Source organism: Pseudopipra pipra, chromosome W (genome assembly GCF_036250125.1).
Source record: "Pseudopipra pipra isolate bDixPip1 chromosome W, bDixPip1.hap1, whole genome shotgun sequence".
NCBI lineage: Eukaryota > Metazoa > Chordata > Aves > Passeriformes > Pipridae > Pseudopipra > Pseudopipra pipra.
In genome coordinates this window covers 29,382,270-29,399,474 of record NC_087580.1, presented here as the reverse complement: position 1 = coordinate 29,399,474, position 17,205 = coordinate 29,382,270, and the positions used below count along the sequence as shown (strand labels likewise).

The 17,205-nt window shown below is 51.9% G+C and overlaps 1 protein-coding gene across 1 annotated transcript in view; it reads left to right on the top strand.

Annotated features, from left to right (window-relative positions):
• The window catches only part of LOC135404965 (uncharacterized), an 801,303-nt gene that overhangs the window by 659,251 nt on the left and 124,847 nt on the right, over positions 1–17,205 (top strand). The window contains 2 exon segments of the mRNA XM_064639689.1: positions 11,309–11,364; positions 15,641–16,905. Coding sequence (XP_064495759.1) covers positions 11,309–11,364; positions 15,641–16,905 — 1,321 coding nt within the window.

Sequence of the window (17,205 nt, the reverse complement as noted above, 5' to 3'; positions counted from 1 at the left end):
CCTCGGGGCGCCGGCGCTGCCCCCCCACTCCTGGAGCGAGCGGCCGTGCCCGCCCGGGAGCGGGCACTCAGCGCCTGGCTGCGGCCGCCACAACGGGCAGGGAAGCAGGCGCGCGGAAGGCGGGCTTCGGGCCCCGGGCAGCGAGGAGCCCTGAAAAGAACAAAAGTGTTGAAAGAGAGGGAACTCATCGCACCATCACAGAACGTGCTGAGGTGGAAGGGACCCACGAGGAGCGTCGAGTCCAAGCCTTTGCCCGGCACAGCACCGACCCCAAGAGTCACACCGTGTGCCTGAACTCTGCCAGCCTTGGTGCTGTGACCACTGCCCTGGGGAGCCTGGTCCAGTGCCCAACCACCCTCGGAGGGAAGAACCTTTCCCAAATATCCACCCTAAACCCACGTGAAAAAATCCTATTTGCAACCAAAAAAAAAAAGTTTCTATTTTCTTCCTTCCCTTTCTCCTTATTTAGTGTTTACACAACAGTACTGCAGTGCCCTACTGGCTCAGAACTGAAATACTTGAAGTCCTTGCCGTATAGGCTGGATTTTGTCCCTTAGGCAGAGGCTAATCTGCCTGCAGTCCACCAGGACTGCCAGAGCTTGGGGAAGGGATGGAGGCTATCGCAGGACGGAACAGAGATGCGGAGATATTCCCTGATATTCTACTCTAGAGGCGGCTCAAGAGACAGCCCTGGAGTTGGAAGCACTTGCCTTCGTCACTGGACGATCTTGTCCAGCACCACCGGTCAGATGTGTGGGGTTTATGTCCCACAGCAAATTAAAAACACCACAGCCATTATGTAAATGTGTATTTGTTTGAGTATTCACCCTGATGGTGTTCAGGCAGTTAGGCTGAGGTACTTTGTGGATTTTTGGAACAGAAATAACATCTTTTAAGGGTGTCTGTGACCGGCTGAGGTGCAGGATGTGGCCTCTCTATTTTTAGCATCTGCTGGTACGCCCATCCTGTGAGTGTTAATTTAGGTGATGCAACCTTTTAAGTCTAGAGAATTACTTCCTTCTTCAAAGCTTACTAATTCTCATGAAAGAAATAAAGAGAATTTCATGACAGTGACCTAATTTTCACTTTGAATATCCCAACTATTGGTGAGCATTTACATTAAAATATTTGAAGTTTAATAAATTTTGCAAAATGTCCTGGATGTTGAGGGATGTAGTGATGAACTCAGAATTAAAAAGTGGAGATTGTCTTCTTTTTCTTTGAAGCTCACAGGCCTATGAAAAAAAAGCTTTCTAGAGAAACTGAAATTTTTTTATCTAATTTGTACACATTTCTACAATTAGGACAGCTGTAGGTTCACCCCTGGCAAAATCTCTCTGCTGGTAACCCAGCCACATGCTGATTAATCCTTATTTCATGTTCAAGTGACCAGGATATTTTGGTCAGCTGGCGACAGAGCGGTCCAGGTGGTAAAGGAACAAGGACTGAACAGTATGAGCAGCGTTTGCCTTTTTCTCTCCTCCATCCCCCTTTTCTATATATTATACTTTGCCACTTTCTCTGCTCAGCACACAGGAATTTGCTGGATGCATCTATGAATGCAGAACCCACTGGAATCACGACATTTGTTCCAAATGATCCAGCTAGTGCCAGGGAAGCAGAAGTTATGACTGTGTAACAACCACACTGTGAGGAGGAACAAGACTGAAAACCACTTTCCGTAAAGGGAAGGATTTGAACTGGTGTTGGAGACGTGCAAGGCTCTGTTATTCTCCCTCCTTAAGTTGTTGACAGGACACAGTCCCCTCTCTTACCTGCCATTGAAAGGTCCTTCTAGTTACACTTATGGCAGTGTAACTTTGTACCAACATCAGCCGTGCACTGTAAGGCTGCTGAGGTTTCCAAAATCCACCTTTTTTATTTCTGCTAGTTCTGCTTCGTATCCTTCAAGCCAGTACACAAGAACAAAGCTTCAGCAAAGCCTACCTAACATTTTCTTTTGTTTCTGACATCATTAGCCAACGTAAACCAAACCATTAACAGGCATCTAAAAATATTTCTGGAAGTTTTCACGTGCTCGGTGAGGATTCCAAAGTTTTCTTTGAGGGAGACTCAGGGAGACTCTAGAAGAAGATTTTTGGTCCAGGAAAAAAAAATAAATAACGCAGCTGAAGCCCAGGCACCGTTGTATGAAGCAGATTGATTAACCTCAGTGCTGCTGCGTTCCTACTGGAATACACACTGGAATGACACTGGAATGCCGCCGGATTTCCTACTGGCCGCCCGGAAGCGGCTCCTCCCGTGACTCCCAGCGCGGCAGGACCGCCTCCCGCTTCCAGCCGGCACATCCTGCCTGGCCTCGCCTCCCCTGCCCGCCCCGATCCATCCCGGCCCGCCCCGATCCCACGCGATCCTCCCTCCTGCCCGGGTGAGTGCGGGGCCGCGGGACGGGAAGGGGCTGGATGGAGGCGGCGGGAGCCGGGAGGGGGGAGCGGGGACACCGCGTGTCCTCGGAGCCGCTGTGCCCGGCGGTATTCCCGCTGTGCCCGGCGGTATTCCCGCTGTGCCCGGCGGTATTCCCGCTGTGCCCGGCGGTATTCCCGCTGTGCCCGGCGGTATTCCCGCTGTGCCCGGCGGTATTCCCGCTATACCCGGCGGTATTCCCGCTGTGCCCGGCGCTATTCCCGCTGTGCCCGGCGCTATTCCCGCTGTGCCCGGCGGTATTCCCGCCGCTTCCCAGGGAGCTGCCGTGGTGTGGGAGGGAACAGCCCTGGCGGGGAGCAGCTGCTCCCGTGTGGGGTTCTGCGCTGGGGTTTGTCCTCCAGCCCGGCACGGAAGGAATTGGGGGTGCTGGTGGATGGAAAGTTGGGGCTGAGCTGGCGCTGAGCTCCCAGCCCAGAAATCCGGGCGTATCCTGCATCCCATTCAGCGGGCCGTGGGTGAGGGAGGGGGTTCTGCCCCTCTGCCGCGCTCTGGTGATTCTCCACCTGGAGCGCTGCATCCAGCTCTGGAGCTCCCAGCGTGAGAAGGGCACAGACCTGTTGGATCAAGTCCAGGGAAGGCCAGGAAGATGATGAGAGGGATGGAGCAGCTGCAGAGACAGGCTGGGAGAGTTGGGATGGCTCAATCTGGAGAAGTCTCTGTGGAGACCTCCTTGCAGCCTGTCAGGACTTAAGTGGTGCAAGAAAGATGGAGAGGGACTTTTTATGAGGGCCTGTAGCTGCAGGACAAGGGGCAATGGGTTTAAGCTGAACGGTTTAGGTTTAGACTAAATGTAAGGGAGAATTTTTTTCTGCTGGAGGGTGGTGAGGCATTGACTCAGGTTGCCCCGAGAAGCTGTGGATGCCCCATCCCTGGCAGTGCTCAAGGCCTGGTTGGATCCTGTTGGATGGGGGTTTTGAGCAACTAGATCTTGTGGAAGGTATCCCTGCCCATGGCAGGGGGCTTGGAACAGCTGTAATAACCAGCAGAATGCTACAGAACAGCACGTGTTGTAAATGAAGCTGCGTTCTATGAATAGTAAATATCTGAATGTAACTTCTTTAAATCAGTGTGAATGAGCTGAGAGGTTGGTACAATGGATTTAGGTCTGGAATTCAAAACTATGAATCCAGGCTTGGTTGCATTTGTGTTGCTGTCATTTGGGGATGTCAGCTTTAGATCTTGGTGCCTTCAGCAGCATCTTCAGATCTTGCTGTCAGTCAGGGACTGATTTTCAGTCTTTAATTTTTTACGCATTCCCTTGCCTCATGCTGCAGTTGGGAATGTTCATTCTCTCAGGAAGGAGGTGATGTGAATTCCCTCCTGCAGGGCTGAGGTGACCCTCGGTTACTGTTGAGGGACAGGCTGTGCAGGAGCTGCTGATGAAACACTGCCCAGGAGTTAGTGGGCCAGCACGGGTGTCCTGCTGCACAGAAGAACTTAGTGCTGCATGTAAATACCAGAACTGGAGTTTAAGTTTCAAAATACGGGATCTGTGTAAATAAAAGTATCTCAACAAATTGATAGCATTTCCTATCAAATGGGTGTAGGGAGTAGAGCTGTCATTTTTACTTAGAAATTATGGCATCAGCACGTTCAAACTTCTCAGGTGTTGGCTTTCCAGACTTGCACAGTTACCTACCGTTACTTGATTTTCCCCTTAACTTTCCTGAGAATTTGGCAGCCAAACCATTTGTAGATCAACTTCTTTATTTTTGCATGATGGTACACAATCATACTATCTGCCTGGGAAAAACCAAGTAAATGACTTCCAGCTTTAAAATGAAATGTCTGTGCTTGTATGAAAGAATTCTTTTTGTTCTACATAAACAAAGTTTGACAGCTCGACAGGACTGAAAGCAGAATCTTGGCCTTTTAGTTCTTAAACTGGTCAATTTTACAAGTTTTAAACTTGTAAATGTAGTAATTCCAGAGCATCAACAGGAAGGCCTAACAATGTTCCCTGTCTTCTGTAAACTGTTAATGCTTTGGAGCAAATAGTGAGGCTCTGAAACCAGAGCTGTTCCCGGGATACTCTGATATCCCACTGGGTAGGGGAAGAGTTGTTGCTCTGGGCCCGTGAGCTCTTGAGGTTGTGTTGCTGGTTGATTGTTTTGGTCCTCTCTCCTCTTGAACAGGAACCATGCCCAAGAAAGGAGGGAAGCATGCTGAAATGGGAAAAGAAACACAGGCACAGTGTAAACGAGCAAAGCTGGAAGCAGCTTGTTCTCCCTCAGTCCTGAGTTTTGAGAACCCAGACAGCCTCTTCGGGAGCTTGATCTCCCCCATCAAAGAAGAGGTGTTTTTCAAGGAGTACTGGGAGCAAAAGCCACTGCTCGTCCAGAGCAATGATCCCCAGGTGGCTGCTTACTGCCTGTCCCTGTTCCAGCTGTCAGACTTGAAGGAGCTGTGCAGCCAGGGCCTGTACTATGGGCGAGATGTGAATATCTGCAGTGTGTGAATGGAAAGAAGAAGGTTTTAAATAAAGAAGGCAAAGTGAATTACATGCAGCTGAAGAAGGATTTTGACCAGAAAAAGGCAAGAATACAGTTTCATCAGCCTCAGAGATTTAAGGTGGGATTGTTTCACTGGATATAATTGATGCTGGCTTAATAATGTGGTGTGTTTTGCTTGAGTTGCACTAGACATGGCTTCATCTCTGTCCCCAGGGGAAGTGGTTGACATTGATGACCTGCTGAAATCTTTACATGAGCTGTATTAAAACACAGTTTATACTTTTGCACTGTCCATCATGTTTCACTGCTCTCCAGTAAGAACAAAATCTGATTCATGCTATAATATGTGTAATAATATATTCTTTTTAAAATTTTGCTCTGTCACATAAAAGTTTGGAAACAAAAACAAATGCACAAAACTGATGATTAGGCATCTGTGCTTAAATTATCCCTTCTGCCCCACTGTTCCCTTGTGCAAACTTTGTGGCTTTTGAGCCACTTCCCTTTAATGGAGGGTAAGGTGTGAAACCATGTGAAATATTTCCAGTGTTCTTGCCAGTGAATTGCACCGTGGAAAGGTACCAGCCCATTTTAGCTGAGTGTTCTCAGTCCTTGAGTTTGAGAACGAGACAGTGGTGCTGCACAGTTGTGTAAAGGACTTGGATTCCTGGAGGTGCTTTGATTCAGGTAGTCTTGAAGGTGTCAACACAATTTAATTGTGAGGTGGACCCAAATAAGATCCCAAATACAAGCTGAGTCCCAGGTATAGTGTTCCTGGCTGCTGTCAGCTTTAATGGCCAAGCTGCACTTGTGTGGATCTGGTACTTGGCACGTTCTGCTGTTTCCCTTCGGTGCCTTGTCTGTCACATGTGGGGTGTGGATGAGTCAAGTTTGGTTTTGAATATTCCCAAATGATTGGAGTAACTGGTGAAAGGTCTCTAACCTCTGTATGTTCTCTCTGGTGAGAGAATGCAGGTCCTGCATGTGCTTATTGTCTTATGGTGTTTTGCTGTTTGTGGGATTATTTTCCTCTGTTCAGCCTTGTCTGTCTGGTTGTGCAGCCTAAAGATGGCACAGGGAAGAGAACAAACCCAGGTTGGGGCACCAGACTTTTTGGCTTAGCAATGACTCTCATGGCAGATCCCCTTTGCATCTCCAGTGCTCTCCTTCAGGAGAAACACTGGTACAGAGCACCTTCCTTCCCAGCCTCTGTGTCCCTGATGTGATCATTCTTCCCAAGCCATGGGGAGGATGTGGGCTGGGCTTGGCTGAGCTCTTCAGCAAGTAACAGCATCTTTTTTTTTTACAGGAGGAGCTGTGGAAGATTCAGGAGAAGCTGGAGTGCTACTTTGGGTCTCTGGTGGGGTCCAATCTTTACATCACTGCCCAGGGATCCCAGGGCCTTCCTCCTCACTATGATGATGTTGAGGTAGGACAGCACAACCTTGCCTGGGAAATTGTGCATGGGCTTTTGCTGATGGCAGTGTTTGCTGTTGTGTGTGTGCTTCTAACCCTCCCCCCCACTAAACATTATAGGAAAATGTTTTTTTTTTATTATTTGTGATTCCTTGTAGTTGTTTTTCTTACATATTTTTGCTGAAAATTTACTAATAGTACTATCTAATCATAATATCATGCAAACTGGGTTTTCCAGACCTGGTATTTCCCTTAGATAAAAAGAGAAGTTTGTTTTCACAGCTGCAGAAGCTTTCTAGCACCTGTTTTTTTTCATTTTCACTTCATTCAGGCCCCAAGAATTTACAAGTCCTTTTTCCTTTACTAAGTACTTGCTCTTTCTTCAGCTGGACTGTAACAGCAGACTGGTTGTGCTTGTTGGTCCTGCTGTTTTTAAGAAGTTACTGATATGATGAATTCCTGTGGTCCAAATGCATTTTAAATCAGCTTCTAAAAGAAACATACAAATATACACTGCGTTATAAAGAAAAAAATTGGACTATCCCACTTAAACCAAATCAAAAAATCCAATCCTTATATGTATATTTTGCTTTTTAATATTTTCATTTCCATTCAATACACCTGGAGTTTCATTTTCCTTATGCTTGTTATTCAGCAGCCTCACATCCAGCATTTCTAACTCATGCCATCTACCCCCATTGGGCACCCTATAGAGGTTTCTGATGCTCTGTTGGGGATAAGCCTCTTTCACCTGAAATTTTGGCTATTTGTGTGGCAGATGTTCCTTTTGGGTTAGTTCTCTAGCACTTACTTAAGCGACTGGAGAGAAACAGGGATTTCCAAATGCCTGCCTTAGGATAAAACAGATCCCACTTCACAACTCCTCTGTCTGTTGTCTCTAAATAGAGACAAAAAAAATTAGTTCAAATTTAAATTTCTCTGAATTGTAGCTATCTAAAAATGAATGGGAAAGGAATTACTTCCTTATGGATTTGGATTTATGGTCTTTTGCAGGTGTTTATCCTTCAGCTGGAGGGGGAGAAACACTGGCGGCTCTATAAACCAAGGGTGCCTTTAGCTCGGGAATATGATGTGGAATCAGAAGATAGGATTGGGAATCCCACACGTGAGTTCATATTAAAGGTATGAGAATTTCATTGCCTTAGGTGGTCTGGGCTGTGATTGCCAGAAAAGTTAAAAGTGGTCCATTTCTTGAAGGCAGTGATTGTGGCTGTGAAACTGAGGGGAGGGTTTGCACACTGCGAGCACGAGAAATTTGGGTGATAGTTGTCTGTATCCTTTTTTAAAGGTATCCTTTGCTTCTAGTATTTAAATAATGGGCCAAAACCCCCAGTTATTTCTGTAAATTGACTAGTACTCTCCAGGTTGGGCACCCTGACTCCTAGGTCATGTTTGTGGAGTTGTGTGCAGAAAAAACACTGGATTTGTGTATGGTTCTAAAACATTTTTATGCTTTTACGTGCTGCCTGTAATCCCTCAGGCTAATCCTTCTGTGCACTGAGACTTACTGCTGCACTGAACATTGTCACTGTTCTGGTGAATGAGATTTAAATATTTATCCTTGGCTGATAAAGAGAAGCATGAACCAAACCCCATATAAACTTGCTGTATTAATTGCTCTTCCTTTTTCCAAACGTGAAATTCAAGTGTTTGGTTGGTGGTTGATTTTTGGAATAAAAGGAACATTTCATGAAGATTACTGAGTGTCAGCAGGGAATCTGGTGCTTGTCCTGTTCTGTTTGACCTGCTTTTGAAGTGTTACTTGTCCAGCTGGTGGTGCTGCTCCATGTTGGAATCCTCAGGAGTTTCTCTGCCTTTTGGCCTGTTATGGAGCCTCTCTCTGCTCTTCTCAGTGTCCAGAGCTGCATTTGGGTGTAGGTGTTTGAGGAATAGTGTGACATGTTGGATGGTGTAGGTGTTTTAGGAATAGTGTGACCCATTGGATGGGATGCTGACATCATGAGCTGTGTTGTTTGGCAGAGGGGAATATTCAATCGTCATCGTGTACTGGGTGATGCAAAGTCTAGTAAATTACAGTTCCCTTTTTCATTTCTGGAATATTTTGGACCAGACTTCAGTGCCTTTCATTTTTATGGAATAATGATGGGCTTAAAAGTTATCCAAGTTTTTAATTTATTTTTCTTCTGTTTGCTGTTGTTCACTTCCTGTGACCCATTTCCTCTGGGTGGCTGGTGTCAAAGTTTGGTTGTCTCTTTGTGGCTGCCTCTGAGAGGGATGCTGTTGTTTGACTCTATTTCCTCCCTAAACATCTTTCTAGAATATTTCCTTTCTCCATCTTTCAAATGAAGAGAATTCAGAATACTCTTGGTTGGTGTAGTCCCCACTCTGGTAAGGAAGGCAGTTTTCTTTGACTGTGCTGTCCAACTCTATAGGTGTTTACAGGCCAAGCCATAAGTAAACTTTGATTTCCTTCTTGGAGGCAATTTTATGTGCTTTACACCTTTCTTGTCTTGACTTTCCTTATCTAGTTTTTTTTCAGTGTGGAGTTTTAATTTACACAGGTGAGAAGAAAGATAGGGAGGAGGAGGAGGAAGGTCGTACCTGTTTTTTAAGTGCTTTAACTGAAAATCTCAGACAACAGTATTGTAACAGATTACCATTTTTATAGAATATTTGGCTTTTCTCGTGGAATACTAGCCTTTTCTTTTGATGTGATCTGACCAAATCCCCATTTCACTGCTCCTCTGCCAGCCCACTGTGTTGCCAGCAGGTCCATCTCAGCTGCTTCTTTGTCCTCTTCCTGCAGCTCAGTGGGAGTCTGTGTGTTCTGTAATGTTAAAAAGCTTGTTTCACGTTTTCAGCAAATATTGACAGCAGGTTGGAAAGTTTAAGGTTCTGAACTTCTGGCTTAGTGTTCTTTATGTTATTCAAGTGTACATTGCAGGACTGCTCCATTTTGTGATTCTAAAGGATATATATTGTCAGACTGTCTGCTCAGAGAGTATTTTCTCTGACTGCAGTAAGGTTTGACCTGGTGCCCTAAATATATCAATTTTCTTGCAGCCAGGTGACTTACTGTACTTCCCAAGAGGGACCATCCACCAAGCTGACACTCCTCTTGGGACCTCCCATTCCACACACGTGACCATCAGTACCTACCAAAACAAGTAATTATTCTTTATCTTTTGTTTTGTGTGGCTTTCCTCTGCCAAGTGATGTGTGTGAGTAGTACAGACCTGAGATGTGGTGAAGTTTTGGGGCTTGGGGAAGGAGGGGAGCAAGAAGACTGTTGTTGTTTGAAGCAGCCTGTTTGAGAGGTTTTCATGCAGCAAGCTTGATTGCTTTTTAATTGCTTATTTTATTATTTACCAGCTGTAGGCTTTAATGTGGAAAATGCTACAACTGCAAACTCACTTCTATATTTAAAAAAATCTCTCATCAGTGGCTGAAGTCACTGTTCATTTCATAGCTCAGATAAAGAGTCATGAGTTACTCCTTTCATCATGTTTTCTCCTGTATTTGATAGTCACCTGCACTAATCTTCTGACACTGATCTTGCTGCCAATTCTTCCTTGCAAACATTTTCTGCTTATCTGTGTTTTTTTTTATCTCCTACCCCATGTATGCAAGTCAGATTTCCTATGACACACTCCCAGTCCTTGTGCCCACACTGTTATCACACAGGGAAATGTTCTTGCCAACCTAATCAGCCTCCCAGATGCTGGGTTTGGAGCCATTGGTCTGAGTTAGGAATTAGGAAGGGCAGAACAAGTTTGGGCATATTCTAGATAACTGTGAGATGAATCTCTAACCACCAGCTGTGCCATTCTGGAAGCCAGGATGGGCTGGTAACTCTTCATCTGGCCACTCCTCCAACATGGAGAGAGGGTTAAGAGGAAGCTGCTCAAAGGTGTCAGTCTTCTTAAAAGTTGGGTTCAGATTATTTCAATTTACACATGTGTTCTTTTCTTCAGAAGGTAAAAAAAAAACTAAACCCAAAAAACAGGAGAGGAAAAGGAAAAGCTGCTCTTCTTCCAAGGTTAAAAAGTGGAGTCATGCCCCGTTAAGGCTGTTGGTAATGAAGTGCTGACATCCTGCCTCTGCACCTCCTGTCAGCAAGTGCAGGGAAAACAAGCAGGAGTCCTGGTGCAGGCTGGTGTTCTGACTTGTAGATGGAAGTATGATCTGGAAGCATTTCCTTGGCAAATTGAAGAGAAATCCTTGAAAGCAGCTGTGGAGGAAGTGCTGGTGGAGGTGGCACTTCCAGGTATTTTCAGGTTTGTCTGGGCCAGATCCCAGCAGGGGAGAAGTGTGCACATGCGGAATAAGCAGGGCAGTTTGGAAAAGCAGTCCCTTCACAGCCCGGCTCCCCCCAGCCCCCTTTGGGGGTGACCCCCCGCCCCTCGCGCTCCCTTTGGGGTCCCCCCCGCTCTTTCCCCCCGCCGCTTTCCCGCCGTGCCCGCCCCGCTCACCCGACAGGGCGGGGCCGGCAGGGACGGGGCGGGGACGGGCCGAGCGCTGATTGGCTGCGGCGGGGGCTCGAGAGGCGGGGCGTGCGCGGAGCGCCATGTTGTCTGCGGGGCAGCGGTAGCGGTGAGGCTGCGCTCGGAGAGCGGGGTTCTGGGGATCCGCTCGGGGCTGCGGGGAGCGCGGCTGTGGGTGGAAAGGCTGGAGGGCTCGGGAGGGTTTAGCCGAGGGGTTCGGGGGTTCCCGAGGGTCAGAGCGCGGGGCCTGGAACCTGCGCGGGGGGCGGGGGGCTGTCCCAGCGCCCTGGCTGCACTGCGCAGGCGCGCCGGCGTTACCCGCCGGCATTACCCGCGACCCGCCATTACCCCTCCCGCAACAGCGCCCCCTGCCGGCCCGGGGGACCGACCCCAGGGAAAGGGGATCCCAATGCCCCCCCCGAACCCCAGAGACCCCCAACACGCAGCACACAGAGACCCCAAAGGGACTGGGGCCCGGGGTCCCCTAAAGCCCAGCAGTGGGGTTAAGGGGATCTCCCGAGCCCCCAGGGGAGGAGTCCTGGGGGTGCCCCCCAAAGTCTGGGGGGGAGATGTACCGCATCTGGGTAAGGGGCTCCCAGTGCCCCTCATTACGGCCCAGTAACCCCCTCAGTGACCAGCCAGTGTGTCCCAGTGACCTCCCACTGCCCCCCAGTATGGCCCAGTGATGTTCCAGTGAGCACCCAGTAACCTCCAGTATGGCCCAGTAACATGCCAGTGTCTCTCCCTGTGTCCTGATAATCCCCCAGTAACTCCCCAGTCCTTCCCAGTGCCCTCCCAGGATCCCTCAGTAACCCTCTAGTCCCTCCCAGTGCCCTCTGGTTCCCCCCAGTGTGTCCCAGTATCCTCCAGTAATCACCCAGTGCCCTGCAAAGCCCCCCAACTGTCCCCAACGTGTCCCCAGATGCCCTTGGCCTTTCTGTGAGCATGTGGGGGGGCATTTTTGGGGTCAAAGGGTCCAGGGTGGGCTCCTGGGGTGAGATGGAGGGTTGGGGACATCAGGGATGGGGCTTGGGGCCAGTGGAATTGGGGGTGTCAAGGGGGGAATAATGGCAATGGGGAGGCCCTGGGGACACTGGAGACACCAGGCTTGTCTTGGAGTGTCAAGGGGGAATTAGGAACACCAAGAGGGTCTTGAGGACACCGGGGAGGTCTCAGGACTCAGCTGCTCTTGGTGCAGCCCCTCATCTACCCCCCAAACCTCTTTAACCTCCCCATAGGTCCCTTAACCTTCATTTTCCCTTTAGTCCCCTCCCCCCACAGACCCCTTTGATGCCCAGATGCCCCCAAAACCTGTTTTAACTCCCCCAAATACACCCAAAAGACCCCTAAACACCCCCAAATCCCCATCCAAACCCCCAGATCCCTTCAAATCTCCCCCAGCCCCCCCCCCTCAAATCCATTCCAACCCCCCCCCAAAGAGGGGGGCACCCTGGCACCCTGGGACAGGAACACAGTGGGCTGTACTGGGGGCACTGGGCTGTACTGGGAGGGCACTGGGGGGGCTCAGGTGTCCCAGGACAACGTGGCCCAGCTCCAGGAGAGATCTGGGGAGCAGTGAGGAGGTACTGGTCTGTCCTGGTCTGTACTGATCTGTACTGGTTTGTACCCCCAATCCCCAAAGCCCCTCCCCAGCTCCCCCAGGACCCTCCCGCACCCCAAAGCCCCCCAGGCCCCTGACTTGGTCCTGCTGCCCCTTGAGCATCTGCAGCTGCTGCAGAACCAGGCATTTCATCAGCAAATGTGCAGGTGACACCAAGCTGGGGGTGTGTTGATGTGCTGGAAGGCAGGAGGGCTCTGCAGAGGGACCTGGCCCAGCTGGATCCATGGGCTGATTGCAGGGGGATGAGGGTCAAGCAGGCCAAGGGCCGGGTCCTGCCCTTTGGCCACAAGAAGCCCCGTCAGCCCCCCGGGCTGGGGCCAGAGTGTCTGGAGAGCAGGCAGGCAGAAAGGGAGCTGGGAGTGTGGATGGACAGGCAGCTGAAGAGGAGGCAGAGTGTGGCCAGGTGGCCAAGAGGGCCAATGGATGATAGCCTGTGTGAGGAAGAGTGTGTCAGCAGGAGCAGGGAAGTGATTGTTGGGCTGGACTGAGCGCTGGTGAGGCCACCCCTGGAGTGCTGTGTCCAGCTCTGGGCCCCTGAGTTGAGGAAGGCCCTGGAGGGGCTGGAGCAGGTGCAGAGAAGAGCAGCGAGGCTGGGGAAGGGAGTGGAGCACAAGTGGTGTGAGGAGAGGCTGAGGGAGCTGGGGGTGTTGAGGCTGGAGAAGAGGAGGCTCAGGGGAGACCTCCTGACTGTCTGCAAGTCCCTGCCAGGAGGTTGGAGCCAGGTGGGGGTGGGGCTGTTCTGCCAGGAAGCAGCAGCAGGACAAGAGGGCTGGGTCTTGAGCTGTGCCAGGGGAGGTTTCGGTTGGATATTGGGAAGCAATATTTTTCCTGGGAGAGTAGTCAGGCCTTGGAATGGGCTGGGCAGGGAGGGGGTGGAGTCACCGTCCCTGGAGGTGTTGAAGGTGAGAGTGGATGTGGCCTCAGTGCCATGATCTGGGAAGCACGGCAGGGTTGGATCAAGGGATGGACTTGATGATCTCGGAGGTCTTTTCCAACCCGAGTGATTCTGTGATTCTCTGATTCCCATTCCTATGGCAGCACATGCTTGAGGCTCTATCCCCAGGGTGATCGAGATGTCTGTCCATATCTATCTCCAAGGTTAGTCTGTAAATGTGTGGTGTTAGAAAAGCAGGCTGAGTTGTAGGCTGATTGTAGAAGGAGAAAGAAGCCCAGAGGCCAGTGCAAGCAGGCAGCCCTCAGCTTGCACCTGATGTCCCCTCCCTGCAGGTTCCTGTCCTTGAGCCCAGGCCCTGAGGTGAGGCTGAGAAGTGGCGCGGAGGTGAGCCCAGAGCTGTCCCTGAGGTGAGGCTGAGAGTAAGTGCAAGGCAGAGGTACTGCTGAGGAAGGAGAGCCCTGTGGTGGGGAAGAGGCGAAGGTGCCCATCCCCGAGAAGGTGCTGTGTCCATCCCCTGTGTGCCAGGTGAGCTGGGGCTTTGCTGCAGAGCTGCGGGCGCTGATTTGAGCGTCTCCAAGTGCTGAGATGGTGGGCACCCAGGAACACAAACTGTGCCTGGCCACGGAGCCTGCAAGGAGGAGCAGAGACAGCCCTGGCATTGTGGGGGGCCAGGTTGTCCCTGTGCCTTCCCCTGCAGGCCCTGTCTGTCCCTGCTGGGCCTCTGTCCATCCCCATCAGGTCCCTGCCCGTCCCCCCAGGCTGAGCTCCCCCCAGGAAGTGCCGTGGAGCTGAAGCTGCTGCCATCCCCCCCTGCAGCCGCTGCCCCAGCCAAGGGAGCAGCAAAGGCAGGGCCAGGAGCAGAGGCAGCAGCAGGGGAGCCCTGGGGGGGCCGGGAAGGTCTTGTGTGGGTCAGGAAAGAGGCGCTGGGCACGAGGCCGGGGCTGTGCTGAGCAGGCCCAGCCCTCACATCCCCCCAGCCAACGCCGGCTGCCCGGGGGGCTTGGGAGGGACCCCCAGCCCGTGTGCCCCACACTGAGCTGGCAGAGAGAGAGCCAAGGGACAGGGCCATGGGCAGGGCCACGGGTGAGGGACAGGCAGGGCCATTGCAGGGCCACGGTGAGGGCACAGCCTGTGGCAGCAGAGCTGCCCAGGGCCGGGGGCAGCCGGGGGTGTTGGTACCAGCCAGTGCTGGGGCCGAGCAGAGCAGGAGGCCTCTTGCAGAGCCCTGGAGCAGCCTCCCACTTGCCAGCCCTGCCCTGGTGGGGTGACACTGTCCCCTCCATACAGGACACTCCCCCAGAACTCTTCAGGGGAGCATTTTGTGTCTATTCCTGGTTGCTGATTCCTGCTGGGGACCTGAGGGACCCTCTGCAATCCCATCCATGGGGCACAGTCTCCTCTCCAGAGCTTGGCTCACTGCAGACTTTGCAGGTGAATCTGTGCTGGCAGCTGCATCCTGAGCCTAAGGGCAGTTTCTATCCCTGAGTGCTGATCCATCCTGGGGACCCAAGGGATCCTCTGCCACTCCATCCATGCAGCAGGAGTCACCCTCCTGCCCTTGACTCCCTGCAGCGGAACAAGTGCCATCTCTCTGTTTGGGAGAAACCAAATGCTGCCCCTGGGCCATCAGAAGTGGTGCTGAACTTCTTTCAGCCCAGCCCTGGGTGAAGTTTTCTCATCCCCTCACCGAGTGCCCGCTCCCCCAGCCAGCACTGACCAACCAGGGCGTTTGGCCCACGTGGTTTGGTGGTTTGGAGAAACAGCCCTGGACTGGCAGGGGGCCAGAGAACCTCGAGGAACAGCCCTGGAGAGTTTGAAGTGACACTGCATTAATACAGCTTTTGATTAATATGTAGCAACTGAATCAAGTGCTCATGAAATGACCTCAATCCCCTCATCCTCCTAATTAAGCACTATTTTTTTGGGATGAATCTTCATATTTTGCAGTATTTTTGGCTGAATTTTAACTTTTTGCACTTTGTGGGGGGGGTTCATCTTTCTGTTTCTGAAGGGTTTTTTGCCTGAATCTGGGTGGTTTGGGTTTTTCTGGGCTGAATCTTGGTGGTTTGGAGGTTTTTATGGTCACAGGATGCCCGGTGAGTTCTAGAGATGGACTTGGGCAGGAGGAACCCCCAAGCCAACACGCTCAGCCCTTGTTTCCCCCCCATCAGGATTTGTCCTTCCCAAAGCTTAGGTGGATGGAGGAGGAGGCTGCGAGGAAGAGGAAGATGCCTTGGGCCCCCCAGGCAGGTGAGGAGGCAGTCAGTGTCCCTTTGGGCGGGTGTTGTGCTGGCTCTGTCAGCCGAGCATGGCCCCGGCTGCAGGACAACCCCGCTGGCGCCGCCGTCCTGCCGGGGCCGGAGTTGGGGGGATGTCCTTGGCCTTCCCTGTGGGCCGGAGGCAAATCCCCTGCCTGTCCTTCTTGCTTCCTGCCCCAGGCCCCGAGCTGAGGACGGAGAGCCCGGAGGACAAATCCCCCCGTGAGACCCTGGTGGGAGAGGCCGTTTTGAAGGGCTCCCCGGCGCAGGAAGGCAGCGGGGAGGAAAAGGGCCGGAGATCCCCCCGCAGGAGGGGCTCCAAAGCCATCCCAGGGTGCTCTGAGGAGGAAAGAGCCAGCCTGTGCCGGGAAGGCGGCCGGAGCTTGAGGGGGAGCTCTGAGCTGGTGGTCCCTGAGCAGCCTCCCAGCAGAGAGAAGCCCCTCAGGTGCTTGGAATGTGGGAAGAGCTTCAAGAACAGCTCCCACCTGATCCGACACCAGCAGATCCACACTGGGGCACGTCCCTACACGTGTGGGGAATGTGGGAAGAGCTTCAACCAGAGCTCCCACCTGGTCAAACACCAGTGCGTCCACACTGGGGAATGGCCCTACAAATGTGGGGAATGTGGGAAGAGCTTCAGTGACAGCTTCAGCCTGATCCGACACCTGCACATCCACACTGGGGAACGGCCGTACACGTGTGAGGAATGTGGGAAGAGCTTCAGGGACAGCTGCAGCCTGATCCGACACCTGCACATCCACACTGGGGAACGGCCCTACACATGTGGGGAATGTGGGAAGAGCTTCAGGGACAGCTGCAGCCTGATCCGACACCTGCACATCCACACTGGGGAACGGCCCTACACGTGTGGGGAATGTGGGAAGAGCTTCAGGGACAGCTGCAGCCTCCGCACCCACCAGCTCATCCACACTAGGGAACGGCCCTACCTCTGTCAGAAATGTGGGAAGAGCTTTAGGAAGAGCTCCAGCCTGATCCAACACCAGCACATCCACACTGGGGAAAGTCCCTACCTCTGTGAGGAATGTGGGAAGAGCTTTAGGAACAGCTCCAACCTCATCACCCACAAGCGCATCCACACTGGTGAACGGCCCTACAAGTGCTTGGAGTGTGGGAAGAGGTTTCAGACCAGCTCAAGTCTCCTCAGACATGAGCGGATGCACAGGGATGAGAGGCCCTTCCGCTGCACCGACTGCGGGAAGGGCTTCAACCGGAACTCCCACCTCATCACCCACCGGCGCATCCACACCGGGGAGAGGCCCTACAAGTGTGGGGAGTGTGGGAAGACCTTCCCCCACAGCTCTACCTTGACCAAACACCAACGGACCCACCAGTAAGGGAAGCCCTACCAGTGCCCCGACTGCGGGAAGAGCTTCGGCCGCTGCTTCCACCCCGAATGAAGCCCCTGATGTTGAGGCAACCCCTGGAGTCCAGTGACTGTCAGTCCATCACTTTCGACCACAAAGGGCCAGTCCCCTTTCTCAGGGGCAGCTTCTTCCAACAGAACCTTTCTTGGAGGGGTGTGTGGAGATTCCTGCCCTGGCTGGGGACCCCCCCAAGGTCACTGCTGGAGGTTGAGAGCAGAGATCTCCCCAAGAGCGTTGGTCTGGGGGAGTTCCATCCATCTCTAGTT